The sequence below is a fragment of the Guyanagaster necrorhizus genome (assembly GCF_019112545.1).
Source record: "Guyanagaster necrorhizus MCA 3950 unplaced genomic scaffold BT62scaffold_6, whole genome shotgun sequence".
Lineage (NCBI taxonomy): Eukaryota > Fungi > Basidiomycota > Agaricomycetes > Agaricales > Physalacriaceae > Guyanagaster > Guyanagaster necrorhizus.
In genome coordinates, this window is record NW_025064885.1 from 1,805,596 (window position 1) to 1,825,309 (window position 19,714).

General features: G+C 47.8%; 8 protein-coding genes across 8 annotated transcripts; 5 read left to right on the forward strand and 3 right to left on the reverse strand.

The window, feature by feature from the left end:
* Positions 1–168: 168 nt before the first annotated feature.
* On the reverse strand, positions 169–946 carry BT62DRAFT_929431 (uncharacterized protein; the record flags this gene model as incomplete). The annotated part of the gene is made up of 1 exon (XM_043185722.1): positions 169–946. A coding segment is annotated over one exon (282 nt), but the record flags the coding sequence as incomplete, so codon positions are not given.
* On the forward strand, positions 803–1,266 carry BT62DRAFT_685727 (uncharacterized protein). Its single transcript, XM_043181865.1, has one exon. The coding sequence runs from the start codon at positions 884–886 to the stop codon at positions 1,151–1,153; it is 270 nt and encodes an 89-aa protein (XP_043042970.1). The 5' UTR covers positions 803–883; the 3' UTR covers positions 1,154–1,266.
* Positions 1,267–1,521: 255 nt separating this feature from the next.
* BT62DRAFT_964707 (FAD/NAD(P)-binding domain-containing protein) lies at positions 1,522–3,740 on the forward strand. The gene is made up of 8 exons (XM_043188746.1): positions 1,522–1,933; positions 1,988–2,113; positions 2,169–2,243; positions 2,299–2,496; positions 2,551–2,863; positions 2,914–3,102; positions 3,158–3,355; positions 3,405–3,740. The coding sequence occupies exons 1-8, from the start codon at positions 1,826–1,828 to the stop codon at positions 3,527–3,529; spliced, it is 1,332 nt and encodes a 443-aa protein (XP_043042971.1). The 5' UTR covers positions 1,522–1,825; the 3' UTR covers positions 3,530–3,740.
* An 825-nt stretch (positions 3,741–4,565) lies between these two features.
* Positions 4,566–6,823, reverse strand: BT62DRAFT_945781 (cytochrome P450). The gene is made up of 9 exons (XM_043187960.1): positions 6,700–6,823; positions 6,449–6,639; positions 6,054–6,386; positions 5,623–5,996; positions 5,503–5,573; positions 5,064–5,453; positions 4,902–5,001; positions 4,742–4,852; positions 4,566–4,636 (listed from the first exon to the last, which is right to left on the reverse strand). Exons 1-8 carry the CDS (start codon positions 6,744–6,746, stop codon positions 4,778–4,780), a joined length of 1,581 nt encoding a protein of 526 aa, XP_043042972.1. The 5' UTR covers positions 6,747–6,823; the 3' UTR covers positions 4,566–4,636; positions 4,742–4,777.
* A 462-nt stretch (positions 6,824–7,285) lies between these two features.
* Positions 7,286–14,178, forward strand: BT62DRAFT_992462 (ketoacyl-synt-domain-containing protein). Its single transcript, XM_043190339.1, has 19 exons — positions 7,286–7,334; positions 7,386–8,038; positions 8,105–8,929; positions 8,983–9,155; positions 9,205–9,592; positions 9,654–9,742; positions 9,800–10,406; positions 10,452–10,512; positions 10,564–10,637; positions 10,692–10,773; positions 10,823–10,891; positions 10,944–11,153; positions 11,206–11,228; positions 11,279–11,585; positions 11,641–12,281; positions 12,338–12,780; positions 12,831–13,323; positions 13,382–13,660; positions 13,718–14,178. The coding sequence occupies exons 2-19, from the start codon at positions 7,669–7,671 to the stop codon at positions 13,882–13,884; spliced, it is 5,301 nt and encodes a 1,766-aa protein (XP_043042973.1). The 5' UTR covers positions 7,286–7,334; positions 7,386–7,668; the 3' UTR covers positions 13,885–14,178.
* A 715-nt stretch (positions 14,179–14,893) lies between these two features.
* Positions 14,894–16,825, forward strand: BT62DRAFT_985745 (RCC1/BLIP-II). The gene is made up of 3 exons (XM_043189962.1): positions 14,894–15,502; positions 15,556–15,786; positions 15,842–16,825. Exons 1-3 carry the CDS (start codon positions 14,990–14,992, stop codon positions 16,694–16,696), a joined length of 1,599 nt encoding a protein of 532 aa, XP_043042974.1. The 5' UTR covers positions 14,894–14,989; the 3' UTR covers positions 16,697–16,825.
* Positions 16,826–16,924: 99 nt separating this feature from the next.
* BT62DRAFT_929437 (uncharacterized protein) lies at positions 16,925–17,848 on the forward strand. Its single transcript, XM_043185723.1, has 3 exons — positions 16,925–17,150; positions 17,202–17,308; positions 17,397–17,848. Exons 1-3 carry the CDS (start codon positions 17,135–17,137, stop codon positions 17,727–17,729), a joined length of 456 nt encoding a protein of 151 aa, XP_043042975.1. The 5' UTR covers positions 16,925–17,134; the 3' UTR covers positions 17,730–17,848.
* On the reverse strand, positions 17,779–19,433 carry BT62DRAFT_945792 (Clavaminate synthase-like protein). Its single transcript, XM_043187961.1, has 8 exons — positions 19,194–19,433; positions 19,116–19,141; positions 19,030–19,065; positions 18,751–18,981; positions 18,519–18,699; positions 18,374–18,462; positions 18,309–18,314; positions 17,779–18,247 (listed from the first exon to the last, which is right to left on the reverse strand). Exons 1-8 carry the CDS (start codon positions 19,408–19,410, stop codon positions 17,975–17,977), a joined length of 1,059 nt encoding a protein of 352 aa, XP_043042976.1. The 5' UTR covers positions 19,411–19,433; the 3' UTR covers positions 17,779–17,974.
* Positions 19,434–19,714: the final 281 nt, after the last annotated feature.

A 19,714-nucleotide genomic window follows, 5' to 3' on the forward strand; every position in this document is an offset into this window, starting at 1 on the left:
GAGAGTGCGACTTCGGACAACCAGGCCACAGAAATATGAATGTAGTATTTGGAATACGCACAACAGCTCAGACAGAAAAAACGAAACGGGCTCGGGGATTTGCCGGTTTGTCCTGTCAGTGGTCGCACAATTTTATAGCGCTCAACTTTTCGGCCTATCTCGCGTCCAGTGTAATCTCGTTTTCATATATGCGGTGTGCTAAGGAATAGCCAACAGCTCGAAAGACTTTGAAAGATGGAGAAATCTCGTCGAAGTTCTCGTCACTGAGGGCCCCGGTTTGTGAAGCGCAATGTGTGAGAACCTGGTACGTTACATGTAATTTTTGTGTTTAATTATGATCTGCCTCCGAAGGAAGTTCCCATCAGCTTTGGTCCTAGCTAGTGTCATCGCCTGAACAATGTCAGCTCTCAGTGGACAACTATGCCCAGCTATTAAAAGTTTACGCATTCGCAACCCTACAATAACACAATGCCAAAGGGAAGTCAATGTTGAGCCTTCGATATCCACGACGCAACTATACGACAACCTTTCCAGCTGGGTCGTTGGTCATATAGCCTATCGATGCCTCAATAATCAATTCCACTATTGCCACCTCTTCCTCGTTGCGTGGTGCGTAAATAAACGTCCACTCTGTCGGTGGGCCGGGAACGCCTGGGCCCGCCAGCGGATGTCGCTGTCCCCATCCCTTCGACACAACTTCCTTCCCATCTTGGGCGGCTAGGGCAAGATGCAAGGTGTAGTCATGGTAATCATGCATGTGCGCGATCTCCCTCTTTGTTCTGCGCACGGTGTCGTGACTTGGGATGTTTTTTGCATCGTTGATGGGTACGGAGGGGAGCAGGAAGATTGCTTCGGCGTGGAACTCGAACTTGGATAGGCTGAGATGGGTGAGGTCGGTATGACGAGCTTGCACACGTGGAATGACTGTAGCTTTGAGTTCTTTGAGAGCAAACTCGGGGTCAGGCGTCTGGTTGCGCTGTGGATCGTCTCAATTAGCTATTGCGTGACGACGGCAAGCAACATTTTTCTCACTTGTCTTTGGATTATATGGCTGGTTGTGACGGGCCGCGGGCCATTGCGAGGAGGCAAGTCAGGTAGCCACCTGCGCTTCTCGGGAAGGTGGTCATATATCGCGAGGCCCTTTTGCTCCTGACGGAATAAGGAGAGGACACAGACGATGATGTATCCCTTGATGTTCTGAGGAGCGTAGGAGGGGCCGCCAGATAGGAAGGTCTGGTAGTCCCTGCGAATGTAAGGGAAAGCGATGGCAGAGGCGACTGCCATAGTACAACAAGCGACAGCTAAGCTGCGATTCTTGATACCAAAGAGATATCTGACGAGGTCGAATTTCATGCTGTCAATGAAGGACATGCTATGTAATGCTGAAAACGATATCTTCAAACATACGAGCCTTATACCATACCTGGTTATTCCCTCGATACAGCGACACCGGTGAGGCGTTAAATATACACCGACAGGGTCATCAATGTCGGGAGAAGTACTCAATCTTCTCGTCATTGTCAGGAACTTTCATCTCACCGGAGAACCAGGAGCCGTGGATTTCGGTTTACGCCAGTTAGTATTCCATTCATGTTGTCAAGCTCTATCCTCTCTGGGCTGGGTACGTGTTATAGCCTTTGACCCATGGTGCTAATCTTCATGCTCAGATTTGGTTTATCTGGCCAAAACACTAGTACCCCGTGCCGGGGACAATCGGGCTGTAAAAGGCTTTCGAGCTGGATAGTTGGGATTCTGTATCTCAAGACCGAATCTTCAGCTTGTCTTCTCGGTGTTCTAATTCAAGCATACGTTTTACGTATCTACAATGCAACAAATCGACGAAGTGTGCCCATTGAAAGTGATCGTTGTAGGTGCTGGACTTGGGGGCCTTTCTGCTGCCATTGCCCTTCGTAGGCAAGGCCATTGTGTCCATGTAGGTTTCTCAAAATCTCCTATAGACCATCAGGTGATGAAGTCGCCTTCCAAGATACTGGAATCGTCAAGTTTCAAGAGCGAACTTGGCGCAGGTCTCGCAGTACCGCCCAATACTGTACGCTCACTTCGAGGCCTAGGCTGTAACATCGACAATCTCAAGCCTGTGGATAATCTTTGTGTACGTCCTTATTTTATTGCCTTTTTTTGGGAAACAAAACCCATATTTCCTGTAGTTCACTGCCATGGCGCATGACGGAAGTCCTGGTATGATGAATAACATGACGGACTATGGCCAGGCGTATGGAGATGTAAGGATTTTAATGCTTTCTTTTACCCGCTAAGCTATTCATGAACACTTGGAAGCCTTGGGTAATGGCGCATCGTGTTGACCTTCACAATGAGCTCATGCGAGTGGCCCTTGAACCCGAAAAAACGGGACCTCCTGCCCAGCTTCGTCTGGACAGCCAGGTGGCATCTTGCAATGTAGATGCCTGTACCGTTTCTCTTGTCGACGGAACAATTTATTCCGCTGATCTTATCGTTGGTGCAGACGGAATTAGGGTGTGCCTCAAATTCTTTCACTGGTAGTGATGATCGTGCTAATGAGAAGCTTAGTCTACCATACGCTCCTATGTTTTGGACGCAGAAATAGACATACCTCCTACCGGTATCGCTGGATACCGTTGGCTCACACCTGCAGAAGCTTTGGAGCCATATCCCGAACTCGACTGGATCATCAAGAACCCACCCCTAGGAGCACGTTTAATCACAGCTCCTGTACGCCGAAACGACAGCATTGAGCAGTCGGGTCCTGCTCCTATTTCTGAGAAGGCTGACAAGCGTACGATCATCATCTACGCGTGCCGGAATGGTACTATGCTTAACGTTCTCGGTGTACACGATGACCCTCGCAACCAGAACGAAGTTGGTAAGCCTTCAGGAGAGCGGGGTTTTCTCAGTTTATTAATTCTACCCCAGGATGGAACGTGCCAGTTACCCAAGAAAGTTTGCTGGATTTTTTTAAAGACTATCATCCCCGATTCAAGCGTCTGCTTGAGCTGGCTGACAATGTTCATCTGTGGCAAATGCGCGTCGTCCCGCGGCTTGAGACTTGGATCAATAAACGCGTGTGTTTGTTGGGCGATTCTGCGCATGCATCATTACCAAGTACGGTCGACCTGCATGTTATATCGTGCGACTTGCTGACAACTATCTAATGCAGCACTCGGTCAAGGCTTCGGGATGGGACTTGAGGATGCCGTAGCCCTTGCAACCCTCCTTCCGATGGGAACCAAAGTGTCTGACATCGAGAACCGCCTCGTCGCCTACGAAAGCTTGCGTAAGGGGCGCGCTGAGTATGTGGCCATGGAATCGTTCGAACAACAGAATATCCCGGAAAAGCGAGGCTTGTATCTCAGGTGTAAGTGGTCTATTTCTTCAGTACATCGTACTAAGGCACAATTTTGAAGCTTCTATGATGCGTGACGAAATCATGGGTTATGATGTCAAAGCCGAGGCTGAGAAGGTTTTTAAAGAATTAATGACCTCGACTGATAAGGTTACATACCGTCCCCATGTGGACTGTCTATGGTAGAACCTCCGAGTCAATACATCGTATCTCTATCATATCCGTCTTCCTCAAGCAATGAGACAGACAATTCAAATATCCATAGTGCACCGAACTATGACCGAGCCGAGGAAACTGAAACAATGTTGATTGTCGAAGGTGAGAGTACGAAACGCACACCGCCCTACACCGTTTGACATTCTTTTGAAGCGATTGGACTCAGTAACTTGGAATCGGGAGATGCAGGCAAATTTCTCCCAGGATCATATAAGTAACTTCTAAGTAGCTTGTGCGTCAGCGAAGACTCGAAGACAGGGGAAGTGGAACCATTTGAATGTTTGAATGTTTGTCATACCTCCCCTATAGGTTGGTGACATCTCTTATCCGGTCCCTTGCACCTCAGGCTGTAATCACATCTGAGATCGCACAGCCTATGCGGTTACCAGCAAATTTTGTCATAGGCACAGCATCTAATAATGTCACTGAAGCTGAAACTTTAGACTGTTCCGATAAACCGGCACCGGCGGTTACGATGTAGAACTTGTATCCTCTTTCAAAGTCATGTTTCTCACCAATTGTTATCCAGTTGTCTTCGGCGGCAAAAATTTGCGGTATCGGTGTTTTTTTTTCCCAGAGTTTAGATACGTCTGGTGTTTGTTCTAAATGTATACGAATTAGTACATTTTTGTACCTTCATACAATGTATGTTCGACTTTTGGTCCATGTTGAGTTGCCGTATCGTCCGGGCATTCCTGATCCTCACACAGAACGGTATATTGTCTAAGTCTTAAGACGGAACTAAGTACTGCGTAAGAACGTCTTTGAACCCACTTGCCCGACAGGCCGCAATTCTAATATTCAATAACGATCATCTTTTTTAACGTTAAAAAGATGATCTTTCACCTGTCTAAAGACATGACGTTGCAGCCAGGCTCTGTGAATGATACTCCCGGCGGCGTCAGGTTGGTCCAAAACCCATATCTGCACCTTTAGAGACGAGGATAGAATGTTGACTTTGATGGACAGTGGAGTCGGTACGCTTGCGAACAGTGTCGCAAAGGGGAAGACTACCTCCCTTTAGTAGTTCGAAACACTACTTAATGGGCCCGTTAAGATTGTGATATGTATGAGCATCTGGATGTGGTTCATAGTGAGGCAGTCGTGGTTTCGTGAAATGGAGTAGTACCCTGGTAGATCTGAAGTTGGTTTACGGTTGCCTTCAATTAAAGAAATACCAAACTGTATTGTCTCTTTGGGTGCTACGATTCTAAGCCATTAGGCAGTTTTTCTATAATATAACCCGATTCTGCAATTATTTATTCTTCTTACGAACCAATCGTCGACCAAAAGCTGTACGGTATGATAAGTTGGAGCTTGGCCACAAAGAAGAGGAACTTACAGCGCGATCAGGATGCTCACACATAACATCAAACCGCTTAAATATGGAAGCAAGAACAATGCGAAGCTGAACCATTGCTAAGGTTTTGCCTATGCATGCTCTGGATCAATAAAAATGTTAATGAGAAACCGACAGTCCACCGAACAGAGACAAGGTACTCACGCTGGTCCATCAGAGAAAGGTTTGAATGCTCTTCTCACCACCTCGCTGCTTAGGTTAAGCCAACGGTCAGGATTGAAGGTTTCAGCATCATCTCCCCAAATCAAAGGGTTGTGATGAAGGCTATAGATATGTACACCGACAGTGGTCCCTGCAACAATGTCGTTGCCGGAAATTGACATACCACCCTCGGGGACGACTCGCGGAAGACCACCTGGGACAGCAGAGTACATGCGAAGGGTCTCGTTAATGCATGCGCCGAGATACGGCAGCTGTTGGACGTCTTCGATGGAGACAGAACAATTCCTAGGTATGTGTGCATCGAGCTCGGCATGAAGGTTCGCCTGAATTTGAGGCGACCTTGATATATAGTAGATGGCAGCGGCGAGGGAACTAGAATAAGTAAGTCGAAACCTCGAGTACTAAGTATACACAAACAAACTTTCTTGTCGTATCGGAGCCCGCAACAAGTATTGTCAGCACTTCAGCGATTAATGATTCTTGTGCAGATGTCTATGGGGTAAATCAGTTATAATATTTGGTAACGTTCTAGGTCCTTTACTTGTGGGTCCTGTCGCTGAAGGAATTCTCCAACGAGATCCATGGTACCTCCTTGGATCCCAAGGGATAAACGTTGCGACAACAGATACGCGACGGTCTTGGCGACCAGTAACCCGTTTTTTAACGGTCCTCGCAGGATAGCATGACCCAATGGCTTCCACCAAGCCGGGAGTATCCCAACGAAGTAATTATATGTCTCCCGGCTACCAGTGATATGCATGAGGGATATTTCCATAGTTCCCTCTGGTCTTTCATCGTCAAGAATGAGACGTGCGTCCTTAGGAATAGTGACAATGTCTTTGGCTGCCATGACCATACCAAAAGACTTGCCAAAAATAAAATCACTCATGGAATCGAAGGCCAAAAAGGCGCACCCTATTATTCGTATGAGGATCAACAAGAAGGAATTAAAGAGGTAAATTTAAGGCTTACATGGAAGACAGTCGAACCAGACGCATTGGACATCCCTACTTTTGGATGGATCTGCGAAGCGAGTATCCCACTCCTTGAGAAGAAGGTCGACAACACAAGTTATCCGAGGAGCAAACTCAGAGACAGTTTTTGGTGTAAAAAAATGATACATCATCTTTCGCTTTTGGACGTGTTCAGTTTTTTGGCGGGTTGCGAAGATAGATGGAAGTCCAATGGTAGCAAAGGCGTCGTAAAAGTTGGATTTCGTGACGCACGAGCCTCGGGAGTAGATAGCAGAAAAGGCACTGGGACTGCAGAAGGAAAGTTCGGAAGGCGAGATACGAACTACTGGACCTGTAGAAAAGATGACCCTTAAATTAAGGCAGCACACAGAGTAGTATACCTGAAAGACTCACCGTATTTTCTATGCATCTCATGTAGTATTTGTGAACGGCGAAGAGTCCACCCAGTGCACACAAGCCAGAGATAAGAGAATTTGGCAAGGAACGGGCCTGGATATCTTCGCAAGCTATATCGATCCATCCAGTAGGCATACACATTGAGAGCGACAAGAACGAAGACGACTTTTCCGATGAGGAAGGATGTACTAAGGATTCCGATATAGGTGAACTCCATCGTGGCTTGGACGGCAGGCTGAAGAACCTGCCTTTTTATTTCTTTTAGCGACAGTGCCACTAGCGAGGATGTAGACATTATTTCACAACATGTGATCCGGGTAGGACAGGATCTATATTTCGAATCTGAAGTCAAACAAACGGCCGAGAGGTGAGGAGCCAGAGAGGACAGCACGGAGACGATTTCATACTCCGGGCGAGACACAGCTTCTGAAACCCCGAGTTACCATAGCCTATAGCGCCAAGCAACAAGTTTATCAATCATCTCCAGAAGATCGTTATTTCGTGTTGTACCATCTGCAGGGAGTCGCCGCGGAAATGCATCAATCAAGAATAGTCTTGACGCCACGAGATGCCTGTCAGAAAAGTGAATTCAGTACAAGAATAAATGTGTATCGTGTCGAACTCTGCAAAAATCCCGGGTGCCTCGCGCTGTGAGGGGAACTCTCGGTGAGGGGAACTCTCGGCTGTGGGAAGACCCGGAAGGACGACGACGCCGATCAACCAAAATGGCAATCTATCGTAATCCATTGAATGACTTACCCCTTCATGCAGATCATTGAGTCTGGTTTACAAGACTAGATTTTTTTGGTCCTCCTCTCTGGGTCTTTGTTAATATAAAGAATTTGGACAGTGCAATTTCGAAGTATATGAACAATATGCAATGGCAGATGTTTCTGGTCTAACAATGATTTTTATGCTGATCCGATTTGTACAGTGCAATTCCGTGTATGTTGGATATCGTTCAGATCTTCTCAAGATCTTCCTGATCAATTCAGCTTTGGCCAGTCTCGCCGCCAGTCTGCAGCCGGCCGCCAGAATAATAGTGTCCCGGAGGTTTTCATCCCTTCCTCAGGATCATAATTTCGCTAGCAATGCAAGCGTTCTTCCTGTCAAAAACCTCGGGGGACGGAACATGAATGGAATGGTCTTGTTCAGCATGAAATGGGATGGCACTTCTCATAAGGATCACTTGGCTCGTAGTATGAATCCCCGCAACCATGGCGGCCGATAGGCACTTTTCTCTTCTCGATGTCTTTCTCGACGTTGCCCATAATGCTGAGACGTCACAACGCAATATTTTGGAATGCGGCCTGGACACCTGGACATACTCAGATTTGGACATCATCTCGTCGGCCCTGGCCCAGGATCTCAGTACTACCTTGGGTTGCTCTCCCAGGGTTGCAGTCGTCAGCGAGAACCATCCCTATGTATTTGCTCTCATGCTGGCCGTATGGAAGCTTGGAGGAATATTCATCCCCATCGACGTCCATGTTCCCGCCGAGCTTTTAACGGGCATGCTACGCATCGTTGCTCCAGACTGCGTGGTGATTCCTGAGACTGATCTTTCTAATCAGCGCGTCATCTCTGGTAAGCCTGACGGTACACATAAGATTCATTTGCACTTATTATTCACTGTCCCGTTCCCTATGCTAGCACTTTACCTCCACGTTATTCCCTTCAATGTCAATGCGTCGACAATGTCTACACTTCGACAGAAATATGTCCTATCTACTCAGAAACCCTTGCTGTCTGAGTTCCCTCTTCCTCATGTTGATCGTGCATGCCTCTATCTCTTTACGTCCTCCGCGTCTTCCACCGCCAACTTGAAATGCGTACCTTTGACTCATGCACTTATCCTCAGCAACTGTCGTTCCAAGCTTGCATGGTGGCGGCGTGTTCGTCCAGAAGAAAACATGGATGGGATGCGTGTTTTGGGGTGGGCGCCTTGGTCACATATTCTCGCGTACATGCAGGATATTGGGACAGCAACGCTCCTGAATGCAGGCTGCTATGTCTTTGCATCTGTTCCGTCCACATATCCTACGCAGCACGTAGCCAATGGCCTGCAAGACCCCACTTCAAATATAATCAAGTCGCTTCTCAACCGCCGTATCACGGCGTTCGCATGTGTGCCGTTCATTCTTAGTGAACTGAAAGCTATGTGCGACCCAGCTTCCGGTCCGGACGCCAAGGATCAAATGTGCTTGGGAGCTGGGGAGAAAGTGCGTCTTATAAGCACACTGCAGAATCTCATCATGTTCGAGTGTGGAGGCGCTGCGCTCGAGGCAGATATCACGGATTGGACCGTCGAAAATGGTATATCAGTCATGGTCGGTATTGGAATGACGGAGACCGCCGGCACGGTTTTGGCAGCGCGTGCACAAGACGCTCGTTCGAATGGCTATTCTGCCGAAGAGGCTCTCATCGCTGATGGCATACTATCATTGGTCGGACCTGACGAGGAGGAAATGGCCTTTGGTTGGTGTTTTCCTCTTTCTTCTTCTATCGCCGTGAGCTGATACTCTATACAGACGGAGAACTTGTCGTGAAAAGCAAGCTCATCCCACATGGATACATCAAGTACCACGATTCGGCATTTTCAGTGGACTCAGATGACTGGGTGACGTTCAAAACTGGGGACAAATATCAGCGTACACCAGATGGACATTTCAAGTGGCTTGGAAGAAAGACCGATTTTATTCAGGTCCGTGAACACGGTTTTACGCATTAGATAGTGCTGATAGTCCGTATAGATGACAAGCAGCGAAACCTTAGATCCCAGACCTATCGAAAAAGCCCTCTGCATGAACCCCATTATCGCAAATGCGTGTGTCATTGGTGACAGGTTTCTAAGGGAACCTGCGACGGGTGTATGTGCCATTGTCGAGATCAGGTCAGATGTGGATATGGCTTCCGCCGAGGTTGACAGGGAGATTGCGAATGTCCTCGCTCCAATCAATCGTGATCTTCCTCCGGCTCTTCGAATAGCATGGTCTCGCGTACTCATAATCCGACCTCCTCAGAAAATACCACTCACAAAGAAAGGTGAGGTGTTTCGCAAGAAGATTGAAGATATATTTGGCACCTTCTTGGGTGTCGGTGTTACTACCAAGGTGGAAGTGGACCATGAAAGTAAAGAAGGTCCGGTTTTTCCAGTCTGTATGTTATAAGTCATGCTGATGAACACAATTACTCATTCTAGATGATACGGAACACATCGTGAGACAGGTTGTGAGCAATCTTCTTGGAGTCCATGATCCTGAGCTATTGTCTACTTTATCTTTCGCTGAGGTGCGTCTTGTTCTGTAGTCACGCAATGATGTGTGCATTTCATGGCTTTTTTTTCAGCTCGGGATGACCTCATTTATGGCCGTTAGCATCGTTAACACTTTAAACAAGCATATTGGCGGCCTCGCACTTCCACTTAACTCATGCTACATTCATATTGATCTTGATTCTCTTGTAGATGCCATTTCACTTGAACGTGGTCATCGAAAGAACCCTACGCCCTTTTCTTCTAACCCTTTCCTCGCCTTTGAATCCAGCCAGCAAAAGGATATGGAGATTGTGATTGTTGGTAAAGCATTCCGTTTGCCCGGCTCACTCGACAATAGCACCTCTCTCTGGGAAGCTTTGTTGTCAAAGAGTGATTCAGTCATCGGTGACATCCCACCCGATCGCTGGGATCATGCAAGTTTTTACCCCCACGATATATGCTTTACGAAAGCAGGCCTTGTCGATGTTTCCCATTATGACTATAGATTTTTCGGTCTCACTGCTACAGAGGCGTTGTACGTATCTCCGACAATGCGCCTCGCCTTGGAAGTGTCATTTGAGGCTCTGGAGAATGCAAATATTCCCTTATCCAAGTTGAAGGGGACACGAACTGCTGTTTATGTTGCCACTAAAGACGATGGGTTCGAGACACTCTTAAATGCTGAACAAGGCTACGATGGTATGTTTTTGCTTTAGCTCGAAGATTTTACTCATCAAAATTTAGCCTACACGCGATTCTACGGCACGGGACGTGCTCCGAGTACCGCAAGTGGCCGTATAAGCTAGTGTGTACATCCCCTTCCAATGAAGCTATTCGGCCCTCATTTCACATCTAGTCTTCTTGATATTCATGGACCTTCTGTTACCGTTGACACAGCATGCAGCGGAGGCATTGTATGTATAGACCAAGGTATCATCATGCCGAAATTTTCAATGTTACAATTAAAAATTTATTTATTTCTAGCCATCACTTTTCTGCAATCCGGAGGGGCAGATACTGCTATTGTTTGTTCGAGCAATACGCACTGTTGGCCGGGATCATTTATGTTCGTAGGAGATAGACTGAACATCAACAAACTTACGGATACCATATAGGTTCCTGACAGCGCAAGGCATGGTCTCTCCAAATGGAAGATGTGCCACATTCACTACAAATGCAGATGGGTAAGTGCACCTAATACTAGGTATTAGAATCGACTTTCTTACAGTGCAGTAGATATGTACCTTCAGAAGGCGCAGTGGCTTTCGTTCTCAAGACACACAGCGCAGCAACACGCGACAAAGACAATATACTGGCCGTGATAAAGTCAACAGACGTGTCTCATAACGGCCGTTCTCAAGGGCTAGTTGCACCAAACGTAAAGGCACAGACAAACCTACACCAGTCGCTGTTACGAAAAGCTGGGCTGCATCCTGATCTAATTAAGTCAGTCACAGACATTTTTCATTGGATGAGTTTATTGATTTGTCAATCACAGCTTTATCGAAGCTCATGGAACAGGTCCGGTCGTTTTTTAAAGCAGAAACTCCCCCCTCCCATTTCTTTTCCAGGTACATCTTTAGGAGACCTTTCAGAAATCCAGGGTATCAATAATGCCTACACCTCATCTCGACCTCGTCCAGCCGGTCCTCTGATCATTAGCGCGTCAAAAACGGTTTTGGGACATAGTGAACCAACTGCAGGAATGGCCGGCATCCTCACAACCTTGCTCGCCTTTGAGAAAGAGACGGTTCCTGGTCTCAACCACTTAACGGAACATAATTTAAACCCTTCGCTTGATTGCTCTGCAGTGCCTCTCCTGATTCCTCACGAGCCTGTTCATATCAGTGGTGCAAAGCCCCATCGAGCTGCGGTTCTGTCAGTTTTCTAGCCCTACATCTGTTTTTTTACCCCTGTTCTCATATTGATGCAGATCATACGGATTCGCGGGGACACTGGCTGGTACCATCTTAGAGAGTCCACCTTGCGACCTTACAAGGCCCTTGTCAAACGACATACAAGAACATCCTATGATTTTCGTCGTCAGTGGGAAAACGGTGCCCTCTCTGGAAGCATATCTAGAGCGGTATTTGGTATTTTTACGGGTCGCAAAACCAAGCGAATTCCATGACATCTGCTACACCACTTGCATCGGGAGGGAGCTGTATAAATACCGGTTCTCCTGCGTTGCCCGAAACATGGCCGACCTCATTTCTCAAATTGAACATCGACTGACGACTTGTTCCACTTCGAAAGAGAAGCCCCGTGGCTCGTTAGGATTCGTGTTCTCGGGTCAAGGTACCCAGTTCCCCGGCATGGCAGCAGCACTTGCCGAACGATATTCAGGGTTCCGAGCGCTCGTCTCCAAGTTTGGGCAGATCGCCCAAGAGCAGTCGGGCTACCCGATCGATAGGCTGCTCCTCGAAGTTACCGATACATTACCAGAAGCAAACAGCGAGGTCGACCAAATTTGCATTTTTGTCTACCAATATTCTGTTCTGCAATGGCTGCAACGTCTAGGCATTCAACCGAAAACAGTCCTTGGTCACAGTCTAGGAGAAATTACCGCCTCAGGTACATGTATTCCGCTACCCGAATGGAAAATATAGGTTATTGACATAAACTATTAGTCGCAGTTGGCGCCTTCTCTTTTAGGTCTGCATTGGACCTTGTGGTCACCCGCGCTCGTCTTCTTCGTCCTCAACCAAAATTCTCTGCGGGAATGGCTGCAGTAGCAGCGTCCAAGGAAGAAGTTGAAGGACTTATAGATATGCTCAAACTTGCGGAGTCGCTGAGCGTTGCGGTTCATAACAGTCCACGGAGTATCGTTGTATCAGGCGCATCAGCTGCGGTCGATGCCATGGTTGTCGCTGCTAAAAAGCAGGGCTTGAAGGCCTCCCGCTTAAAGGTTGACCAAGCCTTTCACAGCCCTTACGTTGATTCTGCTGTATCGGGGTTGCTCGACTGGTCCAATAAGCATCGTTCGACCTTCCTCCCATTGAACATCCCTTTATACTCAACTTTGACTGGCGCGCGTATTCCGAAAGGAGGGAAGTTCTGCTGGGATCACTGGGTGAGATGAGTCTTGATACATGTATCCACAGGCTTACGATTTGCGCCAAGGTTAATCATGCTCGAAAGCCCGTCCAGTTTGCGGCGGCAGCTGCAGCAATGGACGAAGATCAATCCATCGGTGTTCTTGTTGATGTTGGACCCCAACCTGTTGCGTGGACCCTCCTTCAAGCGAATAACCTCCTCAATACCTCTTCGATTGCTCTATCAGCAAAAATTGGAAAGGATCAGGAGATGGCGTTGCTCTCTGCTTTGAGCTACCTCGTCCAAGAGCACAACCTTTCTCTCAGCTTTTATGAGCTTTACTCTCAGCGTCACGGTACTCTGAAGAAGACAGACGTTCCTACCTACCCGTTCCGTCGCGTCCACCGCTACCCGACTTTCATACCGTCACGGAATAGAAGTCCTGCTGACATGAGGGTAGCTATACCACCTACCGACCTCTCTGTCCGAAAGAATGTGGATGCAACACCGCAGTCTCGTCGTGCTGGCCTGATAGCCTGTCTTAAAGTTATCCTCGAGTTAACACCAGGAGAGGAATTTGGTGCGTAGTTACATAAGGCAATGATCAGGTTTATTCTGCATATTAATCCTCCATGTAGACCTTTCTGAGACTCTCAATGCTCGTGGGGTCGATTCAGTTATGTTCGCACAGTTGCGGAAGCGTGTTGGGGAAGAATTCGACCTAGATATACCAATGATCTATTTATCAGACGTGTTCACGATGGAACAGATGATTGACTACCTCGTCGAACAGTCCAGCCCCACATCAAAGTTGGTAGAGATTTCGGTTAATCAATCATTAGACGGAGAAGGCCTCCGGACAGGGCTTGTATCATGCCTTAGGGACGTACTGGAAATCTCCTCCGACGAAGAACTTGGTGAGTAGCCATTCAGGTACCTATTTCGTGCCTTGTTGAAATGGGTACCACCAACAGACTTTTCCGAAACTTTGAACGCTCGTGGTACGGACTCAATTATGTTCGCTCAGCTACGAAAACGTGTCGGGGAAGGATTTGGTCTTGAAATTCCGATGATATATCTGTCTGATGTGTTTACCATGGAAGACATGATCAATTTCCTTGTCTCGGAGCGCTCGTGCTAGTCGGTTGGCCATATCGCCAGTCGTCGAGACCGTTACTACCAAGTCGCGTTTCTGTTTGTTTGTGAAGCATTTGTACTATTACGCCCTTTTTGCTACAGCTATCTGCTATTTGAATTCCAAAATCCATCGGTATTATTCTGGATAGCACAACTACTGGAAGCATTGAAGAATAAATGACATAGATATCCATACAATGACAGTAGTATAACAGGAAGGACTGTGTATATATGATTTAGACATGACCCATATAAACAAAGCAGACAGTGTAACAAAACAGTAATGCAATGGTACTAGAACGCGCCAGTAGAAGTGAATGAGTGCGATGTTAACCATCGGATGATACAAGTGAAGGAAATGACGATCCTGGGAGTCAGACGAATAATTTACACCAACTCAGCAATGTCGGAAGGGATGCCGCTCCTAAGACCCTCGGCCCAAAGACCGATGCCAGTGCGATGGCCCTACGATATTCGAGACTTGTCAAAGCGAGAAATTGTTCACCGAAGCTAAATTCAACCAAAATTCAACGTCGTTCGCAAGCTCTCGAAGGAGTCAAGAACAAGTCCGAAATGAGGTCGAGCGGGAGTCCGAAGTTCCTTATGGATGTGAAACCGGGAATATAGCGAATGAGATCCATATACATGGCGGCAAGACTGATGAAACCGTGGTGAGGGGTGATATGCAGACCAGACGAAGTGAGAACGATCACAGACTGCAAAACCCGTGACCCTGACAACGGCACACGCTGACTAGAATCGAAATGATCATTCTGGTAACTTGTTGGCACGATATAGAACAGGGTAGTGAAGAAGCTTGCTCATTGCCCAAGCAGAGGTTAATGAATGGATGTAAAACTTGTAAATATATGCAGTCCCTGCTCAGAGTCGAGACGTGTTCTGTGCAAGGAAGGACTCGGAACCGGTCCGTGTGGCTGTGCCGACGCGTCAATCACGTGAGAAAACGTCATAGTTTGCATTTTTGTTTCGCTCACCAACAGACTTGGGTCTAGGTATTGTTTGCTGATATCACCTCTTGGTTCCGAACCATCACCTTCTACCTTCTGTTACCCTCCCTCACCGTTCTTCCTCTTCCTTCTTATACCACGATGCCTCCTCGACGTTCTGCTCGGGCTGCGTCAACCAAACCAGCGTCGAAACCGGCCCCAGTGGCCAAGAAGCCTGCACCACGGTCTCGCTCCAAAAAACGGCCTGCCTCTCCCGACCACGAAGCCTTACCTCCTCCTGCTAAGCGGAACAAAAGTGAAGAGCAGAACGTAGATCCTGCTGCTGAGAGCAAAGCCACGAAACCCCGCACTACCAAAAAACCTAGAATCAAGGCGGATGTTTCTGCTGAAGGAGTCCAGTTGAAGCCTTACCTCAACCCTCTTCCTACGCCATCGGAAACTAAGCGACCCAGTCTACAGCTCTTTGCATGGGGCGCTGGCAACTTTGGGCAGTTCGGCATGGGCCCTGACGTCCTCGGAGAACTGGACAAGCCACGTAAACACCTGTGGGCTGAGAAACAGATACAAGAGGGTGTATTTGGGCTTGATGCCGCAGGCCTTGAAGCCGTGGCGGCAGGTGGCATGCACAGTCTCTTCGTCGATGAAAGTGGCAAGGTCCGTTGGTCTGTGCCCACTCTTGACCTCTTCCTCAAGTTTTTGATCCCTAGATATGGTCTTGCGGTCTTAACGATGATGCTGCTCTGGGACGAGTTACGCAGGACGTGCCTGACCCAGAGAATCCTGGGTCATTTATCGATATCGATACGTTGACAAGTATTCCACATCCTTTACAATCCCTTGTAGAAGAGAAATTCCGGGCGGTGCAGATTGCTACTGGTGACAGTATATGTGCCGCTGTCAGCGCAGAGGGCGATTTGCGAGTTTGGGGTTCGTTCCGAGTATGTGCATCACGGAACGTGAACCGTCATCCAACTAACACATGTTATCCTCCAGGTCAATGAGGGCTCTCTGGGATTCTCCAACGGGCTGAGACATCAGTTCTTACCAGTACCAATATCAATGAATCTCATCCACAAACCGGGCGACACCGAAAAAGTTTCGTCAATCGCAGCAGGTGGCAATCATCTAGTGGTGTTGACCACACATGGTAACATTTACACATGGGGTGCTGGCGAGCAAGCTCAGCTTGGAAGAAAAGTGCTTGAACGCCGCAAAATCCATGGCACCGTTCCAGAGAAAGTCACCCTGGCTACTCGGGGACGTAAAGGCAAAGTTATCGGTGCTGGCGTCTACCATTCCTTTGCTGTGGATGACAGCGGTGACGTCTGGGGCTGGGGTTTGAACACGATGGGCCAATTAGGTACAGGTTACGACAGTGAGGCTGATTCGCAAGTTCAGCTCCCCAAGAAGGTCCACAATTTGAGTCCCGCCGATCTGGGCGGCGAAACCATCGTCCAGATCGTTGGAGGTGAACATCACACGTTGTTCTTGACGTCTGCTGGAAAGGTGTACGCTTGCGGTCGATGCAATGCCGGACAGCTTGGGTTACCAGAGGAAATGCTCAAAGATGCCGAGCACAAAGACTTTGTACCCGAACCCGTTCAGGTGCCCTTCCCTGATGACGATGACCCAGTTGTCTACATCTCGGCCGGAGTGCACAATAACATGGCTGTTACGAAGGATGGTGCGCTATATTGCTGGGGACAAGGTACGCAGGGCGAGCTGGGTGTTGCAGATGTCGAAATTCGAAGACCACATATGATTGTTCGACGGGAAGGTGGTTCATGGGCAGCTGTGAAGGTTGCTTGTGGAGGACAGCATACACTTGGTTTGTTCAGAAAAAAATAAACAGCTCCATCTGCGCTCTATTAATTCTTCCTATCTACATCCAGTACACTGTTGTTACTCCTAGACGTACACATTGTATTTATTTTTCTATTATCATCACTAGGTTCCCGAATCTAAAATCAAACTCGGACATTAACGTTGAAGTGGGTTAGGAACTTTTTCTCGCGCCACAGACGCGTCGTGCTGATCTCGTCACAGGGTATATATAAGGTGTACCGAGTTTTTCTCGCTATTCCATTTCTGCTTCCTTCTACGATGGCGCTGCAAAGGTCAAGTATTTTACTCTATCAGCTTTTACTTTTTAGTGCGAGATGACTTGACTGCAATTCCTAAAGGCTACACCTTTCTTAACAGGAATACCTTTGTCTCTGAAAAGAGCAAGGCGATCCTGTCTGACCTTCTCGGCTAGGCCGAAAAGAGAGAACCTACGCCAATGACATGTACATCTACAATGGTAAAACTCGTCTTCCCTTTGCACCATCTTCTAACGACCTTTGTGCATCAGATTGCTACTCATACGCTGTCCTGGACCTCATCGACAACACTATCGACGACACTCTGAACAACAAAGTCAAGAAGAAGGACTGGAATGACGCGATGGACCTTCTTGAGGTGCTTACTCTCTTTTTCGACATAGAGTCCTTTTGGCCAAGTCCGCACTTCTAGCTCGTAGTGACGCGTCTGACCTGACTTCCTTTAGGTGTGTGACGATGGCAACCTCATTACGATCGCCGACAGTGCATACGGCTCGCTGCTCATCGTAGTCCTGCGCGCGGTGACACGAGCCGGCCGCCTCGACACGACCAACTACGCCAGCCTCAAAACCCTTCTGAAATGCGCTGCGGGCTGGGGCGAGTCGATGCCGAGGGATGCTGGATACAGCGGCATCTGCAAGGCTATCGGCTATCGGCTGTTCAAGAGCAAACCGGAGAAGCAAGTAGCGTTAGAAAAGGCGCGTGTGGATGAGTGGGACACCAGCCGGTGGATCTACGAGGAGAAAAAGCCGCTCTTGTTCAGCGAAATGGATATTTAGTACATTGGTGATTATTCTCTTCTGATAATTCCGTCTTGTGCTTTAGAATGCTTGCTTGATATTTGGTACATTGGTTACATTCAATGGTATTGTATGACACCCTTGTTATTTCTTACTCCTCAGAATGAAGATTGTACACAGTCCTTGATTTGAGCATACATATGTACAGATGTGCCAGCATTAACGTACAGTTAGAATCCTTGATAATGCATCCAGCATAATCCAAAAGACGTGAGTCGTGGATTTTACATATAGGTTGCAGTCAATCGTCCGACGATGTACTTCTCCGTGTTCACGGGTGGGTACTTGGCCTCCTCACCGCAGTTAGGGAGACAAGAAATCTCAGTGGTAAAGTTGGGGTTGGAGAAGTACGCGATAGACTGGCGAGCGGGAGTAATAACTTCCGTCTCGTTGATCTGCTTTGCAGGCGGTGCAACGACGCGGTGGAGAGTCGATCGAAGGGTGTCGTTGCTCCATCGAGAAAGCAGATCGCCCACGTTGATGACTATTGTTCCTGGCTAGAAGGAACGATCAATACTTTGAAGAGATGCAAAGCTGAAATGTCAGTATCAGACGTACGATAGGCTGTAAGGGTATTCATTGAGTCAGGGCTGTTAGAAGTAGCGGGTATGAAATGGACCTACAGTAGCAGGGTAGTAGATACCGGTGTGAGGATCTTGAACTTCAAGTCCACCAACTTGGTCTTGGAAAAGTAAAGTAAGTGTTCCATAATCTTTACACAGCGCTCGTCAGAGACTCGAGTTCGTGAAAACGATAGCATCTTCCTACCGCTGTGGGCACCAGCGCGCGCTTGACCCTCGCCTCCCAATAATTTCCGCTGGACAGGCGGATATGACAGGAGACGAAGGTTATGGTTTTGGTCATTAACTTTATTGTCAAAGAACCGTTCATCCAAATTAAGACCGAGAGCTATGGTGCGCATAATGTCAATGTGAAGATAATGGCAAGTCTGACAGACATTAGCTTTACGCTTGAGGCAAGAGAGCTTCAAATACGATACCTGGAAGAAATCCAGCATGGTCTTCTTGAAACCAGGGGCATCGGTCTCCTCCGGCCACTGGTTCTTCCACGCTGCATCCCAATCGCGTCCAATTTCCATCGTTTCCTTGAAGTCTGGCGCCTTTTCCCGAAGAGCGGCAATTTCATCGGCATCCGCAGACTGGGTAACACGTTCGCGTCCTATCGTAACATAACCACGATTGGATCGTGGGTCTTCCCATCTGAGCTTGTCCTAATATACGTCAACTACGGGATATACTGGTGGACGGATCCTGCTGACCTTGACATCCGAAGGTAAAGCGAAGAATTCAGCGCTCTATCGGAGTCGTTGTTAATACGTGCACCTTGCAGACGGCGTAAGGATACCTTCTGGAAAACATTCCTTACGATGGCTGAGAAGCTACAATCACCAACTGGAGCAACAGATAAAATGGCGGTACGCACCAGGGGGTATCCCATGCTTGTCGATGTAGATGAACCCACTTTCCTTGAAACCCGCCACAACCTCGTCCGCCGTCGCTTTCCTCTCGGCCGTCGTCCTCGCAGTCCGGTACTTTGAGAAATCAATGACCGGGATACGGAATTCCTTCGCTACGGTAGCATAACCGCGCTGTTGAGTAACGTAATTGCGAAAGAAAGCAGAGAGGCGAATCGAGTGCATGGTGGGCAGACGGGAAGAAGGTGACAGACTGCAATAGACATTGCTTCTGCCATTCTTATCTCGATCGTAACGAATACCAAATCTGGAGCACAGCCATCAATTTCAGAAGATGAATGCCAGTAATAGCATGTCTGCTATTCGTTCACAGACTTGCTTGTTCTCTAAGAAATTCCCTCCTTTTCAATAAGAAAATTCCAAGGGTCAGCGACCTTCAGCGACACATTCAAAATTATCAGTTACGGTTCTATCCGCGGAATGATCCAACCTCGATCAGTAAAAGCCCCTGACAGTGGCCACGATAAAC